Source organism: Cucurbita pepo, chromosome 9 (assembly GCF_057944985.1).
Source record: "Cucurbita pepo subsp. pepo isolate OVF chromosome 9, ASM5794498v1, whole genome shotgun sequence".
Lineage (NCBI taxonomy): Eukaryota > Viridiplantae > Streptophyta > Magnoliopsida > Cucurbitales > Cucurbitaceae > Cucurbita > Cucurbita pepo.
This window is the reverse complement of record NC_141806.1, coordinates 1978204-1994175: the sequence shown is the minus strand read 5'-3', so window position 1 is coordinate 1994175 and position 15972 is coordinate 1978204. Positions and strand designations below refer to the sequence as shown.

The 15972-nt window shown below is 39.4% G+C and overlaps 3 protein-coding genes and 1 long non-coding RNA gene across 5 annotated transcripts; 2 read left to right on the top strand and 2 right to left on the bottom strand.

The window, feature by feature from the left end:
• The first annotated feature begins 521 nt into the window (after window positions 1-521).
• On the top strand, window positions 522-2756 carry LOC111801359 (uncharacterized). Of its 2 annotated transcripts, none has more exons than XM_023685331.2 (2): window positions 522-659; window positions 1717-2756. In XM_023685331.2, exon 2 carries the CDS (start codon window positions 1742-1744, stop codon window positions 2549-2551), a length of 810 nt encoding a protein of 269 aa, XP_023541099.2. In that variant the 5' UTR covers window positions 522-659; window positions 1717-1741; the 3' UTR covers window positions 2552-2756. The 2 variants fall into 2 exon arrangements, with proteins under 2 accessions (XP_023541099.2, XP_023541098.2); XM_023685330.2 differs by having other exon boundaries at window positions 1683-2756.
• A 605-nt stretch (window positions 2757-3361) lies between these two features.
• On the bottom strand, window positions 3362-10155 carry LOC111801358 (fruit protein pKIWI502). Its single transcript, XM_023685329.2, has 5 exons — window positions 9243-10155; window positions 4198-4297; window positions 4017-4112; window positions 3845-3925; window positions 3362-3647 (listed from the first exon to the last, which is right to left on the bottom strand). Exons 1-5 carry the CDS (start codon window positions 9812-9814, stop codon window positions 3585-3587), a joined length of 912 nt encoding a protein of 303 aa, XP_023541097.2. The 5' UTR covers window positions 9815-10155; the 3' UTR covers window positions 3362-3584.
• On the top strand, window positions 5177-7209 carry LOC111811611 (uncharacterized). Its single transcript, XR_015422439.1, has 4 exons — window positions 5177-5810; window positions 6020-6158; window positions 6250-6321; window positions 7016-7209. It is a non-coding gene; the product is annotated as an uncharacterized LOC111811611 (long non-coding RNA).
• A 500-nt stretch (window positions 10156-10655) lies between the features above and the next one.
• On the bottom strand, window positions 10656-14684 carry LOC111801357 (ATP synthase subunit beta, mitochondrial). Its single transcript, XM_023685327.2, has 9 exons — window positions 14101-14684; window positions 13299-13374; window positions 13123-13211; window positions 12906-13023; window positions 12718-12821; window positions 12460-12618; window positions 12108-12332; window positions 11724-12035; window positions 10656-11146 (listed from the first exon to the last, which is right to left on the bottom strand). Exons 1-9 carry the CDS (start codon window positions 14578-14580, stop codon window positions 11033-11035), a joined length of 1677 nt encoding a protein of 558 aa, XP_023541095.2. The 5' UTR covers window positions 14581-14684; the 3' UTR covers window positions 10656-11032.
• Window positions 14685-15972: the final 1288 nt, after the last annotated feature.

Sequence of the window (15972 nt, the reverse complement as noted above, 5' to 3'; positions counted from 1 at the left end):
CTCTTTAATAATTAGAAATGAAATTAGTTACAGTGATTTGATTGACGCGCAAGCCTCTGTCTATGTATCGACAGCCCCATAACAACACTAAAATTCAAAAAAGAGCCTGCAGTGGAAAAACATAAGTTGTCCGTGAATTGCTCAGTAGTGCTTCGCCCCAGCAGAACCCCAGCAGAAGGCCTGCACGACGGGCTATTAGCTCAATGGCCCTCCTCGATTTATATATTATCAAGTCTGCACGTTACCTTTACCGTTTGTCGTTAAATAAAATTTGAAGGGTCTTTAGCCTAAAAATATTTTTGTAATATAATATATTGAGTAAAATTTAACAATTTAAAAAGGTTGAAATAATTAATTATCAGTTATTAGAATGAAATTTGATTAAAATTTAATTTAGGGAGGCGGAGGAAAGGAAAAGGAAAGAGAAGAGCACGTGGTGAACGGTGGCGGTAGAGAACGCGTAGAGCATGAACGTCTTTTCTGTCTATAAAAAGGGCCCTTTGCTCCCCAATTCGGTCATCCACCGGGCGTTTCTGGAAAGCTGAACTTGAGTCGACGCGAAGTCAAACAAAACCCTAACCATCTCCTTCTTCTTCTTCTTCTTTCTTCGATCTTCCGATTTCTCTTGCAATCTTGTTTCCCCTCTCCTTCAGGATCAGGTACGGTTCCAATTCCTAATTATGTCCCTTGCTCATCATGTCTAGCGATTTTTTTCTGTTCTTCGTCTTTTTCCGTTTTGGATAGATCTGAGTTTTATGGATGGTTGATTTCTGCTGCTTGATGCGTTTATAGACTTGCGAGTAATCTTGTGGTATGGATCGCGTGTTGATGTTTTTCTTTTTCTAGTTTAGAGTTCTTCTGAACAAAACCTCTTTTGCCAAGGGTTTTGGGTTCTTTGTTTTGGGGTTTTACGCGAATTTTGCTGCTTATGTTCTTAATGTACGTGTCTTGGCGCTAATACGTGTATGGCTGACAAGTTGAAGTTGATCAAAACCAAGGTCGGAAACATTATAGAACAGTTCTCTTAGTTTTGTAATTATCGCCACGGAACATACCTTTTTCTGATGAATGTATGTTGGTAAATTCTTGTTAGAACAATGAGATCAAATTATATGATGTTTTGGGTATCAACTGGGTCTTGTTTCAACTTAGCTAGGTATATGAATGATCATAGTGGTTGGTGTCTTATGTCAAATTGGCTAGCTGAATGGTTGGTCTCTATGTCAAGTTGCATTGATTATTATGTGCTTCAACTACTTGAATCATTTTCTGCTCTGCTGTGTATTTTTGTAACGGCCCAAGTTCACCATTAGAAGATATTGTCCTCATTGAGCTTTCCTTTTGAACTCCCCTCAAGGTTTTTAAAACTTGTCTGCTAGGAAAGGTTTTAGGTTTTTAAAACTTGTTTGCTAGGAAAGGTTTTAGGTTTTTAAAACGTGTCTCCTAGGGAGCTAGGAAAGGTTTTAGGTTTTTAAAACGTGTCTGCTGGGGAGAGGTTTCTACATCCTTTCGTTCTCGTTCCCAACTGATGTGGGGTCTCATAATTTTTTAGTAGGAGAAAATAGCATCCTACGTTATCTTTTGCGTTTGTTGAAATTGGATATAATTGCAATATAGCAGAGATGTTATTGAAGTGCATATTTTGATGGGAAGAACTAACATTGTTTTTTCTCTTCTGTGAGATGCACTTCCGGCCATTGTCATACCAAAATGCAGGTATTGAGCTGGTTTTTGTATCTGAATGGACACCAAGAAATTCTTCCAATTGGTTGAGGAGAAGAAGAAGAGAGCTTTGGAGAAGAAGGAAGCTCCATTGAAATGGGAACAAAAACTTGAAGCTGCTGCCAAGGCAAAGGCTGATCATGAGGGAGGCCGGAGAGCAGGTAAGAGAATTCATAAGAAGCACAGGAAACATAGCCACTCTGATTCAGGTGACTATGAGAAGATGAAGGATAGAAAATCCAAGAGAAAACCGAAACGTCGTCGCTCATCTAATGATGTCAGCAGTGATGAATTTGGTGGCCACTCTGAAGAAGATAGGAGGAAGAAGAGAAACCATAGAAGACATATTCATGATGATTCAAGTTCCGATGAAAGTTACTCCGGTTCTTCTAACGATGATATTGAGACAACTAAAAGAAGTCACTCCCGGCGTCACAAACATCATAGGCGACCTAACTATTCATCATCTGACGATTCTAGCAGTGAGGATGATACTAGTTTGCGAAGGAAAAGGCATGTAAGGCACCACAGGCCCCACCATCGACACGGGCAATCCCATCGATCGTGTAGTATCGATTCTTTAGATTGTAATTATGGCAGGCATGAGGCTAGAAGCCAGTCTTCAGGGAAGTCATCTGATGATAATCATGAAGAAGAATCAGCACTACAATCTCGGCACAAGAGAGAAAATCATTATCACAAACATCGGCACCACCATCATTCAGGTGAGAACAAGCATTCATTCAATGGGTCGACCGAGATCGATGAAAAATATAACGACGATGACCCTGATGGGAATAACCACGATCGATCCAAGAATTCTCATTAACCTCGTAATGATATTCTGATATTGGGTTGATCATTCCAGGATTCCGGCTGCATATGTTTGTTTTATGTGGATTGCTTCTGAATGGCTTGTTGCTTGTAATTTAGGCATTACAATTATATATCACATTATATAGGCCGCACGACTCTTGGCTGCTAATTCTACAGCTACTCCATTCTTATAGTTATAACCTAAATCTTTTGATCAATCTTTTGCTCCTCTGATACACTTGCACTGCATGAATATTTGAAGATCCACACCGGAATAAATGAAATTATTCGAAAAACCTACTAATGGAAGACTTCCTAAGGGTAAGAGACATTGGGCTAAAGAGAAACAAAAGAGGATCTTTCGAATGTTATCAGTTTCGGTGCATAGATCAAGATACAATGTGAGCAAAAGTTTAATAGATTCAAACCGTGTATAAGTTATCATGCTTGCATATCCACCATTTGAGTTTCCAACAATTATTCCAATAATTATATATTCGATTAGACCGAGGTTAGGTCAAGTCAAATCTTACCTTACCCTCCATAGAAAACGCTTATTCCAATAATTATATATTCGATTAGACCGAGGTTAGGTCAAGTCAAATCTTACCTTACCCTCCATAGAAAACGCTAATGTCTTGATTTGACACAATACTTCGACAATGTCAAATCCACTCTAATGCCTTAGGAATCACTTCATTTATCAAGTATGATGATCATGGTGGCTTTAGGTTTCTACCATTCCTTTGTCAATTTGTACACTTCCACATTTTTACCTAAAGGGTGTTTCAAGTGGTTGGCAACCAAATCTAACATAAAAACGTTAGCAACAGACCAGCAAAATCACTCAATTTGGAATTGGCAAGGTATTAGCATCAGTCCTGAAAATTCTGGACATATATATAGTGTTCATCTTCTAGTCCCTAAAATACATTTATTATGTAGTTCAAGCTGAGGCGCGTACCTTCATCAGTAGGGTGAAAAAACGAATATAAACATCTTTGGCCAAATTGATGATACAACAATACTATACTCTCCTTGTTTGTTCAAAAATTCTTTAGTATCTTCTCACTAGAGACTCCATCTGCTAAAAGAATTGACGTAACTTCCTATAAAGAAAGACAAGAAAAACGAAGCGCTTGCGTTAGAGATCATCTCTTTAGTCGAGCCGAGACATTACACAGAATGACTTGCGTTCAAAAGCATCAGATTTATGATTCAAGTTAGAAATCTTTTCAAGAATCATAGAACAATCCAGAGATAGCAATGAACTAAGGGGTGATAATAACCATGGCGCAGAGACTACCTCAGCCATCTGTTTCTGACCACAGAGTATGACACCAGTAGAGAGAGGGTCGAAGGCTTTCTTTGCTCTAGTGAAGGCAGCCTATAACAAGAACAAAAACATTTCGTTCCCATTAACAAAAATTCCTACGAGTTCAACAGAAGTAGGACGTCTAAGGTCAGACCACACCTACCTGGACATAGCCACTTTCACCAGTCCAATCATTTTCAGGTTCTGACAATACTGGCACAACCTTAATTCCAGAAGATTCCCAATCTTTAAATCTATCCTATAAAAGGAAGAAACAAATGAATTTCATAGATCTTGTTGGGTAGATGGTAAGCCGCAATGCAACAAGCAAATACTGACTGAACCTGATAAGCCATCCTTTTGAGGTTTCTTGCCCCATAATATAGCCTCACATCAGACCTTTTAATCGCCCCGAAGCCCGACTCGATTAGAGATCGTATTGGACTAAACAAAAATAGACAAGTAAACAGTTAGACCAGTAAAGCAAATGAAAAAGTAAACAAACTGAAGTTAGTTCCTACTATTGACGGATCAATATTGTTCACAAAAAAATATACTGAAGTTCTTGAGGTGTGGAATAACTGGCACATTGAGCAGCAAATGAGTGTATCAACACTCACGTTGTATGTGTGATTGTGTACTTGAAAACGTTAAAATAAACAATGAAGTAGGAGAAGCAGTAGAGTGAATGGTTCGATAAGGATTGGTTACAAATGAAATGCTAGACCTACAACACCATCTTATCCTATAGCTAAGGAATGCACCACCAGGGTACTGGGCCTATAAAGATAATGAAAAACTAGACTAATAACCATGTCACGTCCTATACTTCAGAATCCAATTACCAACTAAGAAAATATAGTATCTCAATGTCTTCAGCCAAAGTGTGAGATCCCAAATCAGTTGGGGAGGAGAACGAAGTATTCTTTATAAGGGGTGTGGAAACCTCTTCCTAGCAGACGCGTTTTAAAAACCTTGAGGGGAAGCCCGAAAGGAAAAGCTCAAAGAGGACAATATCTGCTAGAGGTGAATTTGGGATATTACAAATGGTATCAGAGCCAGACACTATGCGATGTGCCAGCGAGGAAGTTGAGCTCCGAAGGGGGATGGACAAGAGACAGTGCGCCAGCAAGGACGTTGGACCCCAAAGGGAGGTGGGATTGGGGGGTCCCACATCAATTAGAGAAGAAAACGATTGCCAGCGAGGACGCTGGGCCCCGAAGGGGGTGGACTGTGAGATCCCACGTCGGTTGGGGAGGGAACAAAGCATTCGGGTGTGGAAACCTCTCCTTAGCATATGCATTTTAAAAATCTTGAGGGAAGCACGAAAGAAAAAGCTCAAATAGAACAATATCTGATAACGGTGGACTAGGGCTGTTATACAAAGTCCGCAAAATACAAGTCGGTTGTGTCCAAGTGATCATTTAGTTTATCGGAAGGAAAATAATTAACAGGAACATCATAAATGTAGCAAGAGGAAATATCCAAGATATATAACTGTAATAACCCGAAAATAATAAATAAATAAATTAAATAAAAATAAAAATAAATTAATTAATTAAAAAAAAAAAAAAAAAAAAAAAAAAAAAAAAAAAAGAAAAGAAAAGAAAAAGACAGCAGCAGCTTGAAGCTGCTGCCATGGAGAACGGAAGAATGGACAGGTGGATTGAAGGGAAAAGAAAGAAAAGAGAGGAAGATGGAGGCATGGGATGGATGAGTGGATTGTTAGAGGGTATGGAGGCGTATTAGGGCCTTGATTAGGTTTTAAAAAGGAAGAAAAACGAAGAAGAGTGATTAGCGAAAAACCCAGAAAACAGAGGAGGAAATTTTTGAGAATTCGAGTTTTGGTTGCTTAAAATTGGACATCAATCGAGGGTAAAGGAAGAGGGGTTGTTGCTGAGGAATCATTTGAGGAAGGGGGATACGGCCACGAGCTGAATCGGACGGTGATTCGAAGGTAACGAAAAACCCATATCACCGAACCTTTAAATCTCGATATCTTGATTCATATTGCATAATAAGTTATGAAATAAGGCTTGTTAGAACCGTAGTTAGAAGATCTATAATGTTGTAGAAGAAATCAGAACGAAATTCGAGCGGTAGAGATGAAATTTTTGCTTCGGGACACAACGGGTATTAAAGGAAAAGATTGGGAAAAAATGGCAGGGAGGAGAGGTTGAAGACGAGCGCGTGAAGGACACGCGAGGCGCGTGGGAGGCCGCGAGTGGAAGTGCGATTGCGCGCGGATCAGGCGCGTGAGAAACGAACCCCGACCTTGTCTTGGCGCGTGAGGGCGCGTGAGCAGGTATTTTGGCTTCCGGTTTGTCCCGTTCGACTCCTTTTGACCTGTCCTATCAAAATTGGTCTATACTTATGTTGAAATTGATAAAATATAGGTCTGATAGGAAGGAATTGTGTTGAAATACTATTAAACGTACATTCAAGGAGGAAAAGGAGTTCGAAACCAAGTAAGTAGCGTATCGACCTTTGAACTAGTTCTTAACTTGTTTTACAACATGTGAGTATGTTGTTTACCTGATTAAGAACTTAATATGTTATGATGAGCTTTGATGATATTGAGTGTTTATTGTATATTGTGACTGCTTGCCTGTGATGTAAGCATGATATAAATGATTGTCAGAATGTTCTATGTGTTGAACATGATACATGTATGAAAACATGCAGTAACTGTGAGTATGTTATGCATGTTAATAGAAAGGTTATGACTCTAAGATATGCTTATTGGTTGTTGAGCTATGGCTTATTTATATGAGTATGATAGTCTACTAATTCCCGCGGAGTTCCTGGCCAACGCGCTGTGTGCTAAGTCAGGGAGCATGAGTACTCCTGACCGTTGGTATATGAGATAAACAGGCCGCCAGAGCAATTAGTAGACGGGCCGTATTTGACCGAGAGCGAGTCTTACATACGAGTCCGAAAATTCTAGATAAGCATATCGAGAGAGAGTCAGTAACCTAGCTGGAGGTAGCTGAGATACCTCATTAATGAACAGATGACCCTAGTAAGAGAAACTAGGAGTCAATGACGAATAAAATTTAAAAACACCTGGAAAGATTAGTTATGAATTCATGAAAGATAAAGTTGGCTACTTACTGGGTAATTTAATTACTCATCAAAATTATTTTTAACTTTTCTTTCCAGATTTAGTTGATGCAGGCCAACCGAGGACGAGGGCGAGACCAGCGGGCTAGGAACTATTTGGGAATCCATGTCTGTGTCTGTTTTGTGTACTTATGCTTTCGCTGTCAAGAATCTACTTCGGTTGTTTTAAGTTTAAATAGCACTGGTTTGAAATGTTTTACTTGATGTTTTTGGAAATATTTTTTTGAAATTTATCATTGGTTGTCGGAGTTTATTATTGAGGCCAGTAGTAACTCCTGTGAATCGCGTTGACGATGAGCGGGGTGTTACAATAACAAATTCAACCACTGAGAAGTCACTACGAAAACAGAAACCAAATAAGGTTATAAACTGTGACAATCCCCCGTTTCCTATTCTTGGGAAGGGGCAGACAGAGGTAATGTTGGAATCTACCAGAATCCCTAACAAGGACAACAACGAGGCATTGAAGAGGGAATCTATCCACCTAGTCACATTTACAGCCCTGACTTCTAACTTCACTGAATTGATAATCCACAATGTTTCTAATCTAAATACATAAGATCTCACAAATTGAGTACTAAACACACTTAACTTTAGAGTTCCTATGATTGAGCCACCAAAAAGAAAAGTGCACTTTGATGATACAAGTAATCATTTTTAGTTCTTTTAAGCATTTCTTAACCATCATATCCTTAGAATCACTCTCATTCTAATCTGGTCTCGGTTCCTTTACGTATCCCTCTTTTAATTGGGTGTCACAATGATAATAATTTCGGTGAAGTGAACTCTGCACAGCAGCAAAGTTTAGACACATTCAAACTACTTAATTTGAACAATCTTTGAGACAAAATTGATCTTGACCTCATCTCAAACATATACTCCCTTTACACAAGAAACCGTACGCTGCATCAATGTCTTTAGAGTTTAGACAGTCTGCCACATTGAATCGTGATTCTGTTAGTGAGGAAGACAGAGAAATATTTACATGTAAAATCTCCTGAGATTCCAAATTCCTGTGTTTCCCATCAACTAGCAGGCCGTTCTTTAGGCTTTTCAATAATCTCCAATAGATCTAATCCTTGTTACAACTGTTAAACGAAGACGACTCTCCAATAGATCTAATCCTTGTTATAACTGTTAGACGAACACGACTCTCCACAATGGTATGATATTGTCCACTTTGAGCATAAGCTCTCATGGCTTTGCTTTGGGCTTCCCCAAAAGGCCTCATCCCAATGGAGTTAGTATTCCTCACTTATAAACCCATCATCATTCCTTAAATTAGCCGAGGTGGGACTTTCATCATCCAACAATAACTATATCTTTCGTACTAAAACGATCTTAAGATTTTGAATATAAGATGATACTATAAGGGAGATTCTTTGAGTGTTTATGTTAGCTTCTGATAAATTTCTTCAATCTCGCTTGTAGTTATCCACAATGTAGTTGTTTGTTTCTCTTTTGATTAAACTTCTATCTTCGATACCTTTTTCTTCTTCTCTTCTTTTTCATATGAATGTAACAGCTTATTCTAAGCCAAGCGCGATCTAAGCAAGCGCCTCCGCAGGCACTCTTGCAATAGGAAAATACGCTTTTCATTCACCACTCTAGTGGACAGAGACAAACAACTACTATCGGATTCAGTTGTATGAGGTGCCTTAGTGCGCTAGGTGGTAGTTCAGCTGTAAGCGTCAACCAGTCGAAAGGAGAACTCATAGCAGGGGAGGAAGCCATTTCAAGGGAGAGAGAGTCAGATAATGAAGGGACTTTTGTATAGTTGATTATGAAGAAGTCACAAGAGGAGAGAAAAAGAAGAACAGGAAGGCGAATCCAAATTGAGAATCAATAGAAAAAGAAAGAACGAAGAGAACGAGCGACACATTTCAGACATATAAACAATGCAAAACATGAACCGCTCTCATTTTTTACATACTTTTGTCTAGGAACCTGATCAACATCTGAGTTCCAAGCAAAGAAACTACTATCACAAACTGCCTTTAATGGTTGTTCTACTCAAACCTTCCCTTCCCTTAATCAACCACGTTTAGCTCTTCGCTTTCTGCTTTCTACACCAGGAGCTAAAGCTAAAGGATACAAATTCAATATATAATCTTGCTATGCCTGTATGCATTCGAGTTTCAGAATCTTCTGAGTCCAATTCGTTCTTAACTACAAATTTAACATAGAACCTACAACTAGAAAGCAAGGCATGGGGAAAAGCGAAGCTTAGGAGATTAAACTTCTGCAACGAGAATAAGTGGCGCACCTGATTGCAGATCCAGTGGCAAAAATGAAAACGGTTGGGTAATTCTGCGGCGGCGCGATTTGATCGACGTCGAATCCGCTTCCCATGACCTGATTGAGTTGCACGACATCTCCTTTCTTTAATCCACATAAAAGCTCAGCGATCGATCCCTCCACGCGTTTCACCAGGAACTGAAACACGCCTTCCGAAGACGCAAGAGATGGAGGAGACGCGATGGCTAGGAACGTCGGTTTCTCCACGTCAGGGACACGAAGCTGCAGGTACTGACCAGCACGCGTGTGTGAAGCAACGAGGTCCGGCGCGTCGGACACGTCTATGGAAACGTGGAAGAGAGACTCGGCAGCAGGCTCGACTTCGACGAGAGGAGCTTCGGTCCAAGAAGCAGTATCCTGGCGTACGGCTGCAGCAGCAGCAGTGGCGAATCGTCTGGGAGGTTGAGGGATGTTGAATCTAAGACGGCCGGGTCTCAGGCGGCGGAGGAGAGACATGGAAGAATGGGGAGGAGGAAAGAGAGCATGGGGAAGAGAAGAGGAAGCGGAAAGGGAAAGAGTTGAGGAAATGGAGATCGACATGGACACGGAGCTTTGTTATAATTTGGAGTTTGGGCGTTAATGGCGGGGAGGACTTCGGCGGGAAGGTAGGTTGCGATGGGTGGCGATTGGATAAAACGCGCCGCTAAAAGCAATAATCGAGTGGGGGCGAACTTATTTGAAGTTACACGTGGCGAGATATGAGACGATGTTGGATCGATCGGAGCATTCGGGCGTTTGATATGAAAATTGAAAGGTACGAAAGTAGGTTTTAATTTTTTTATTTAAAAAATATTAATATAGTTTTTCCTATTTTAATATTTTCATATCACTCACAGTTTATATTGTAAAACAAATTTGTAAAATTTAAAAAAAAAAAAAAAAGTAAATTACAAAAGGTATATTATATTTTAAATTTTAAATTTTATAAGTGAATATATTTCAAGGATAAGTGAATATATTTCAAGGATAAGTTTTAGTTTTTAAAAACGTTACTTATAATTTAAATATTTAATTAAGAATGATAGAAATTATTTTAAAAACGTTACAATATATTAAAAAAAAATATTAAATTCAAGAGTGTAACAAATACAACCTTAAAAAGTGATTACGAGAAAATGAAATGAAATACCAATTTCATTTTTTAGATATTCAATTAATTGGAAACTCCTGGGTTCCAAACAAATATCGATTTAGTAGGCAAATAAATAGATGCAGGTTCTCGAAAAATGAAAGAAACGAGTGATGAAAGATTTTTCTTCATTATCTAAACATCCAAAATTATATTACTCGTCCCTTATAGACATAGCAATGATCCTCATACCTATCCAACTTCGAACAATCAAGAACCTAATATTTAAAATTTGATAGACTAAAAAGGAGGTTTCAAAGAAAAAAAGATGAGGAATTGTATTATATAAAAGAAGGGATTTGATAATAAGGTAAAAGAAGTTGTTGTGAAAAGGGAAAAATTGTACATGTCCTGTCCTGTCCTGTTTCCTCCCCTTATTGAAGAAAAAAAAAACACAGACACAAGAAAAGCAATGGTGGGAGGGGGCGGAGGAAGAAGGCCGACGGCAAGGCTGGTGGGGAGATAAACCCTCTCTTTCAGACTAAAACATCAAAGCAGATCTCTGGTTCCGTTACACCGCGCAACAAAAAAGAAAAAAAAATTTGAAAATGCCTCTCTGTTGCTGGCATCGCCAACACATCATCTAAATTATTAATTTTCATAATTATCAAAGGAAAAAACGGAGTCAACTACGCAGCAGATTCCCTCGCAATCTTCTCTGCTTTGGCTATCACTTCCTCAATTCCTCCGACCATGTAAAATGATTGCTCTGAAAGATCGTCGTACTTTCCATCCAACACACCCTATATTCATTCAAACAAACAACAGTAATAAACCCATTATTAGTTCTTAGTTTATATAAACTATTTTCGAATGCATCGACTCTCTCCACAATGGTATGATACTGTCCACTTTGAACATAAGCTCTCATGGTTTGGCTTTGGGCAAGCCTTGGACTTCCCCACAAGGCCTCATACCAATGGAGATAGTATTCCTTGATTTATAAACCCATGATCGTGGTGGGACTTTCATCCAACACCTCCCCTCAAACAAAGCACACCTCTAAATTGGCCGAGGCTCACAATACTTTGTTCGACGTTTGAGGATTGTCTCCCCTTAATCGAGCCTCCTTTTCTTTTGGAGTCTTAATCATTTTTTACTGAGGCTCACAATACTAAGTCCATGTTAGATGAACACGACTCTCCACAATGGTATGATATTGTCCACTTTGAGCATATGCTCTCGTGTGGCTTGTGAGAGGGGATTGCATGATTCAGCTGGGTGAGATCATTTTTTTTTTATCATGTTATTGAAAACTAAATGAAAGAATCCTCTCCGCAAATGAAGACTAAACAAGGATTGATTGGTTCTGAAGGTTACCTGGAAGCTGGTGATACTCTCTTTCAAGTCGACGTATTTTCCAGGAGCACCCGTGAAAACTTCTGCAACGTGGAAAGGCTGACTCAAGAACCTTTGGATCTTACGTGCACGTGCAACCGTCAACTTGTCATCTTCACTAAGCTCATCCATACCCAAAATGGCAATGATATCTTGCAAGTTCTTGTAGTTTTGAAGGACTTTCTGTACTCCACGAGCAGTATTGTAGTGATCCTCTCCCAAAATGTGAGGAGAAAGCATACGAGATGTAGAGTCCAATGGATCGACAGCAGGATAAATACCAAGCTCAGAGATCTGTTTACATGAAATGAGTCAGATAAAATGGAATTACGTACGAAACCATCTCGGAAATGGAAGGGATTGCACCTGTCGTGACAGCACAGTCGTGGCATCCAAGTGAGCAAATGTGGTAGCAGGAGCAGGATCTGTCAAGTCATCAGCAGGCACGTAGATAGCTTGAACTGAAGTGATAGAACCTTTCTTTGTGGTTGTTATACGCTCTTGAAGGCCTCCAAGATCAGTTGCCAAGGTTGGTTGGTAACCGACAGCAGATGGGATACGTCCGAGCAAAGCAGACACCTCTGAGTTAGCCTGTGAGCCAGAAGAAAAAGAAACGTTATAACAAGACAAGATATTGATAAGAATCTCAACATGTCAATGGCACGGCTGGATCTTGATGAAACAGGCAATGGATAAGATCCTCGGTAGGCAAGCTTACCTGGGTAAAACGGAAAATGTTGTCAATGAAGAGAAGCACGTCTTGCCCTTCAGCATCACGGAAGTGCTCAGCCACAGTAAGTCCAGTAAGACCAACACGAGCACGAGCACCTGGGGGCTCATTCATTTGACCGTAGACAAGGGCACACTTGCTTTCAGCCTAATAAAGAAAAAATACAATTACTCATTTATGTAGGATAGAAAATCAGGGAAAAGAAAGGGAGATGAAGAAATTCATCGTGATCAAAGCCATTGATACCTGCTTGTCACCTAGCTTAATCACACCACTTTCAATCATTTCCCTGTACAAGTCATTGCCCTCACGAGTTCGTTCCCCGACACCAGCAAACACAGAGAAACCACCTGATCAAAGGAGAACATTAAGCGCTAAATGAACAAAAATAGACGTAGTAAAGCATTATATGGAAAGTATTTCACAAAACAAACCATGAGCTTTAGCGACATTGTTAATAAGTTCCATAATGAGCACAGTTTTTCCTACACCAGCACCACCAAACAGCCCAATCTTTCCACCTCTTTGGTATGGTGCAAGAAGGTCAACAACCTATAACCAACAAGCAGTATACATGACATAATTTCACACGAGCGACATTTGTAAAGTCATCCAAGTATAACATAGACTAATCTAAATTCATCATTGTACCTTGATTCCAGTGACAAGAATCTGCTGTTCAGTTGCCTGCTCAACAAATGCTGGAGCTTCTCTATGAATCGGAAGGAAGTGGTCGGTCTCTGTTAAAACACCACATAGTTATTAATCTTCTATGCCAAACCCAAATGAATAACTACAATTCTTTGCGTGATTTCATCAGTTCTTACTAATATCGCCTCTCTCGTCAATGGGTTCTCCAATAACGTTTATGATACGGCCAAGAGTAGCCCTACCAACAGGCACCTGTCAAGTTTTTAAAAATTAGTAAAGAAAGTCTTAAAATATGAAGAAAATGAAGGGCTAAAAACATAAACAACCAATAAAGAAATTGCCCAAAAGGTAAAAGGTAATATATAATATGGAAACAGGAGCTAAATATCATAAACGCATGGCTTTTTGATCAGTGGAAGAGCCAATCAAACTCAAAAACGTGCAGAAGCTGCAACAGTCAACAGAAACATACAAAAGTAGATGAACACACTGCGCTCTATCAATCCACCATTTAAAAAAATGGTCAAATGGATCACGAAATTTGATATAAATTAGATGACGTTGAAATCTCGTCTATTAAGCATCAGCCTATTCTAAAACTAAAATATATCACATAAGAACAGGTCTATAGAAGACTTTCTATACACTGACGTTATCATGTAGAGAAGAAATCAGTCGATCATAACTTAATTACTGGATTGCAATTACCTAAAACTTCCATCCATACCCACTTATCCAGCTAAATTTCGCTACATAAATCATGCGTTGCTTATAAATTCACAGACAATGAAATGATAACAAGTGGATCTGAGGATATCATTGATCACCAACTCCACGTCATGCGAACAGAAACCAATTTCAATTCATTCATACCAACACCGATATAACGATACAACAAAAAGTCAAAACGTAAATAAACAACAAAGCGCCATTAAACCTAATCAAATCGGTAGCGATTATGCAAATACCAAAACTTACAGTGATAGGAGAACCAGTATTGAGCACGCGCTGTCCTCTAACAAGCCCTTCAGTTCCATCCATAGCAATAGTCCGAACCATATTCTCCCCCAAATGCTGAGCGACCTCGAGCACCAAACGGATCGAGTTGTCAAGAACCTCAAGAGCAGTAAGAATAGGCGGCAATCCTTCATCGAATCTCACATCGACAACGGCACCGATCACCTGACACACCTGTCCAACCGCACCGGCACCAGTAAACTCATCGGTGATCTTTCCTCCATTTCCAACATCCTTCGCCGGAGGCGAAGGTGTCGGAGGCGCAGCCGCCGCAGCAGAAGTCGCATACTCAGCAACGCGATTGAGAATATACCCGTAAGGAGAAGCACGCGACGTTGTGGTGGGTGAAATTCTTGGATTGGGATTCGAGAACGGAGATCTGGAGGAAGCTCTACGAGAGGAGGATCTGAGAAGAGAGGAGAGAAGTCTGCGTGAAGCCATCGCTAGGGCTTCAGAGAGTTGAGGAGTGAGAAAGAAAGGAGAGAGACAAAGAGAGCTTCAGGGCTTCGATCGAGTTACTGGCTTTATGGTGTTCCGCTCCATCAATGGTCGCCAAGCCCAAAATTGGAATATTATTTTTGTTAATTTTTATTTATTTTTTACTTTTTCTTTCTCGCGTTAAAATTGCCTCTTTATAGGAACCATACGAGGCTTTACCAGAAAAGTGCGGACAATCATCGAAACGGTGTCGTTTTCAATCTTTTCCGTTTGAATTAGGTTTACCTGATGACGTGTCGGTTTATGTGTCCACTAAACCAGGAAACTGCAACCATAAGTCAAAACTCTCACTGGGCTGAACTTTTGGCCCACTATGGCCCATTGAGGCCCATTAGGCTATGGCATTGAAAGATAAAAATATAAATAATTAATTAATTAATTATGATTTTTTTTAGAGATAATTTAAATAAATTTAAAAAAAAATTAGGTTTTAATAGACGCAATTTTATAAACTTAAAAATTTATAGAACAAATTTGATATTTAACCAAAATTTAATATATTCATTAACTATAATAGTATTATTAAGATTAAACTTTTAATTAAACAAGTAGATGTCCCACGTTCGTTGGGGAGGAGAACAAACCACACAATGTGGAAACATTACCCTAGCAGACTCATTTTAATGCATTGAGGGGATGATTGAAAGGGAAAACCCAAAGAGGACAATATCTGCTAGCGGTGAATCTAAGCTGTTACAAATAGCATCAGAGATAGACACAGGATTATGTGCCAATTTTTTCGTTGTTCCCTGAAGAGGGTAGACACGAGGCGCTGTGCCAGTAAGGACACTGGCCCCCGGAGGGAGTGGATTGTGATGTCCCACATTAGTTGGGAGGAGAACAGTGGTAGTGTGCCAGTAAGGACGCTGGGCCCCGAAGGGGGTGGATTGTAACGTCTCGGGAGGAGAATAGTGGATTGTGATGTGCCACATTGGTTGAGAGGAGAATAAAATATCATTGAGACACGTTTTAAAGCCTTGAGGCGAAGCGGGAAAGGGAAAGCGAATTAAAAAAATAACAAATTAATTAACAAAAAAATTAAAATTATATTATTAACTTTGAGCCAAAATTATTGAAAGCCACCACCACCATGCATGGTCTTTATCCGACACCGAGGTCGCTTACCTGGTCGTTGTCTTCGGCTTTTAAATTTTTATTTTTCCTTAAAATAAATAAATAAATTCCAACTATTCAACAATTATTTATTTTTTTTTTTTTTACCCTCTTTTGAGTTCGAAATTCCACGTAGGATGCTGACGTGTTTAGCCGTCCACATTAAAAAAATTTATTGCCTCTTTAGCAATTTGTCTAATAAATTTGTGTTATTCACGTAAA

Excerpts from the sequence above, each read along its gene's own strand:
- LOC111801359 (XM_023685331.2), top strand. The coding sequence starts at position 1,742 with ATGGACACCAAGAAATTCTTCCAATTGGTTGAGGAGAAGAAGAAGAGA.
- LOC111801358 (XM_023685329.2), bottom strand. The coding sequence starts at position 9,814 with ATGTCGATCTCCATTTCCTCAACTCTTTCCCTTTCCGCTTCCTCTTCT. Across the intron at positions 4,298-9,242 it reads GCCACTGGATCTGCAATCAG|TCCAATACGATCTCTAATCG; the intron begins GTGCGCCACTTA and ends ATTTTTGTTTAG. Across the intron at positions 4,113-4,197 it reads TCAAAAGGATGGCTTATCAG|GATAGATTTAAAGATTGGGA; the intron begins GTTCAGTCAGTA and ends TTCCTTTTATAG.
- LOC111801357 (XM_023685327.2), bottom strand. The coding sequence starts at position 14,580 with ATGGCTTCACGCAGACTTCTCTCCTCTCTTCTCAGATCCTCCTCTCGT. Across the intron at positions 13,024-13,122 it reads TTCTTGTCACTGGAATCAAG|GTTGTTGACCTTCTTGCACC; the intron begins GTACAATGATGA and ends TGTTGGTTATAG. Across the intron at positions 12,333-12,459 it reads ACATTTTCCGTTTTACCCAG|GCTAACTCAGAGGTGTCTGC; the intron begins GTAAGCTTGCCT and ends TCTGGCTCACAG.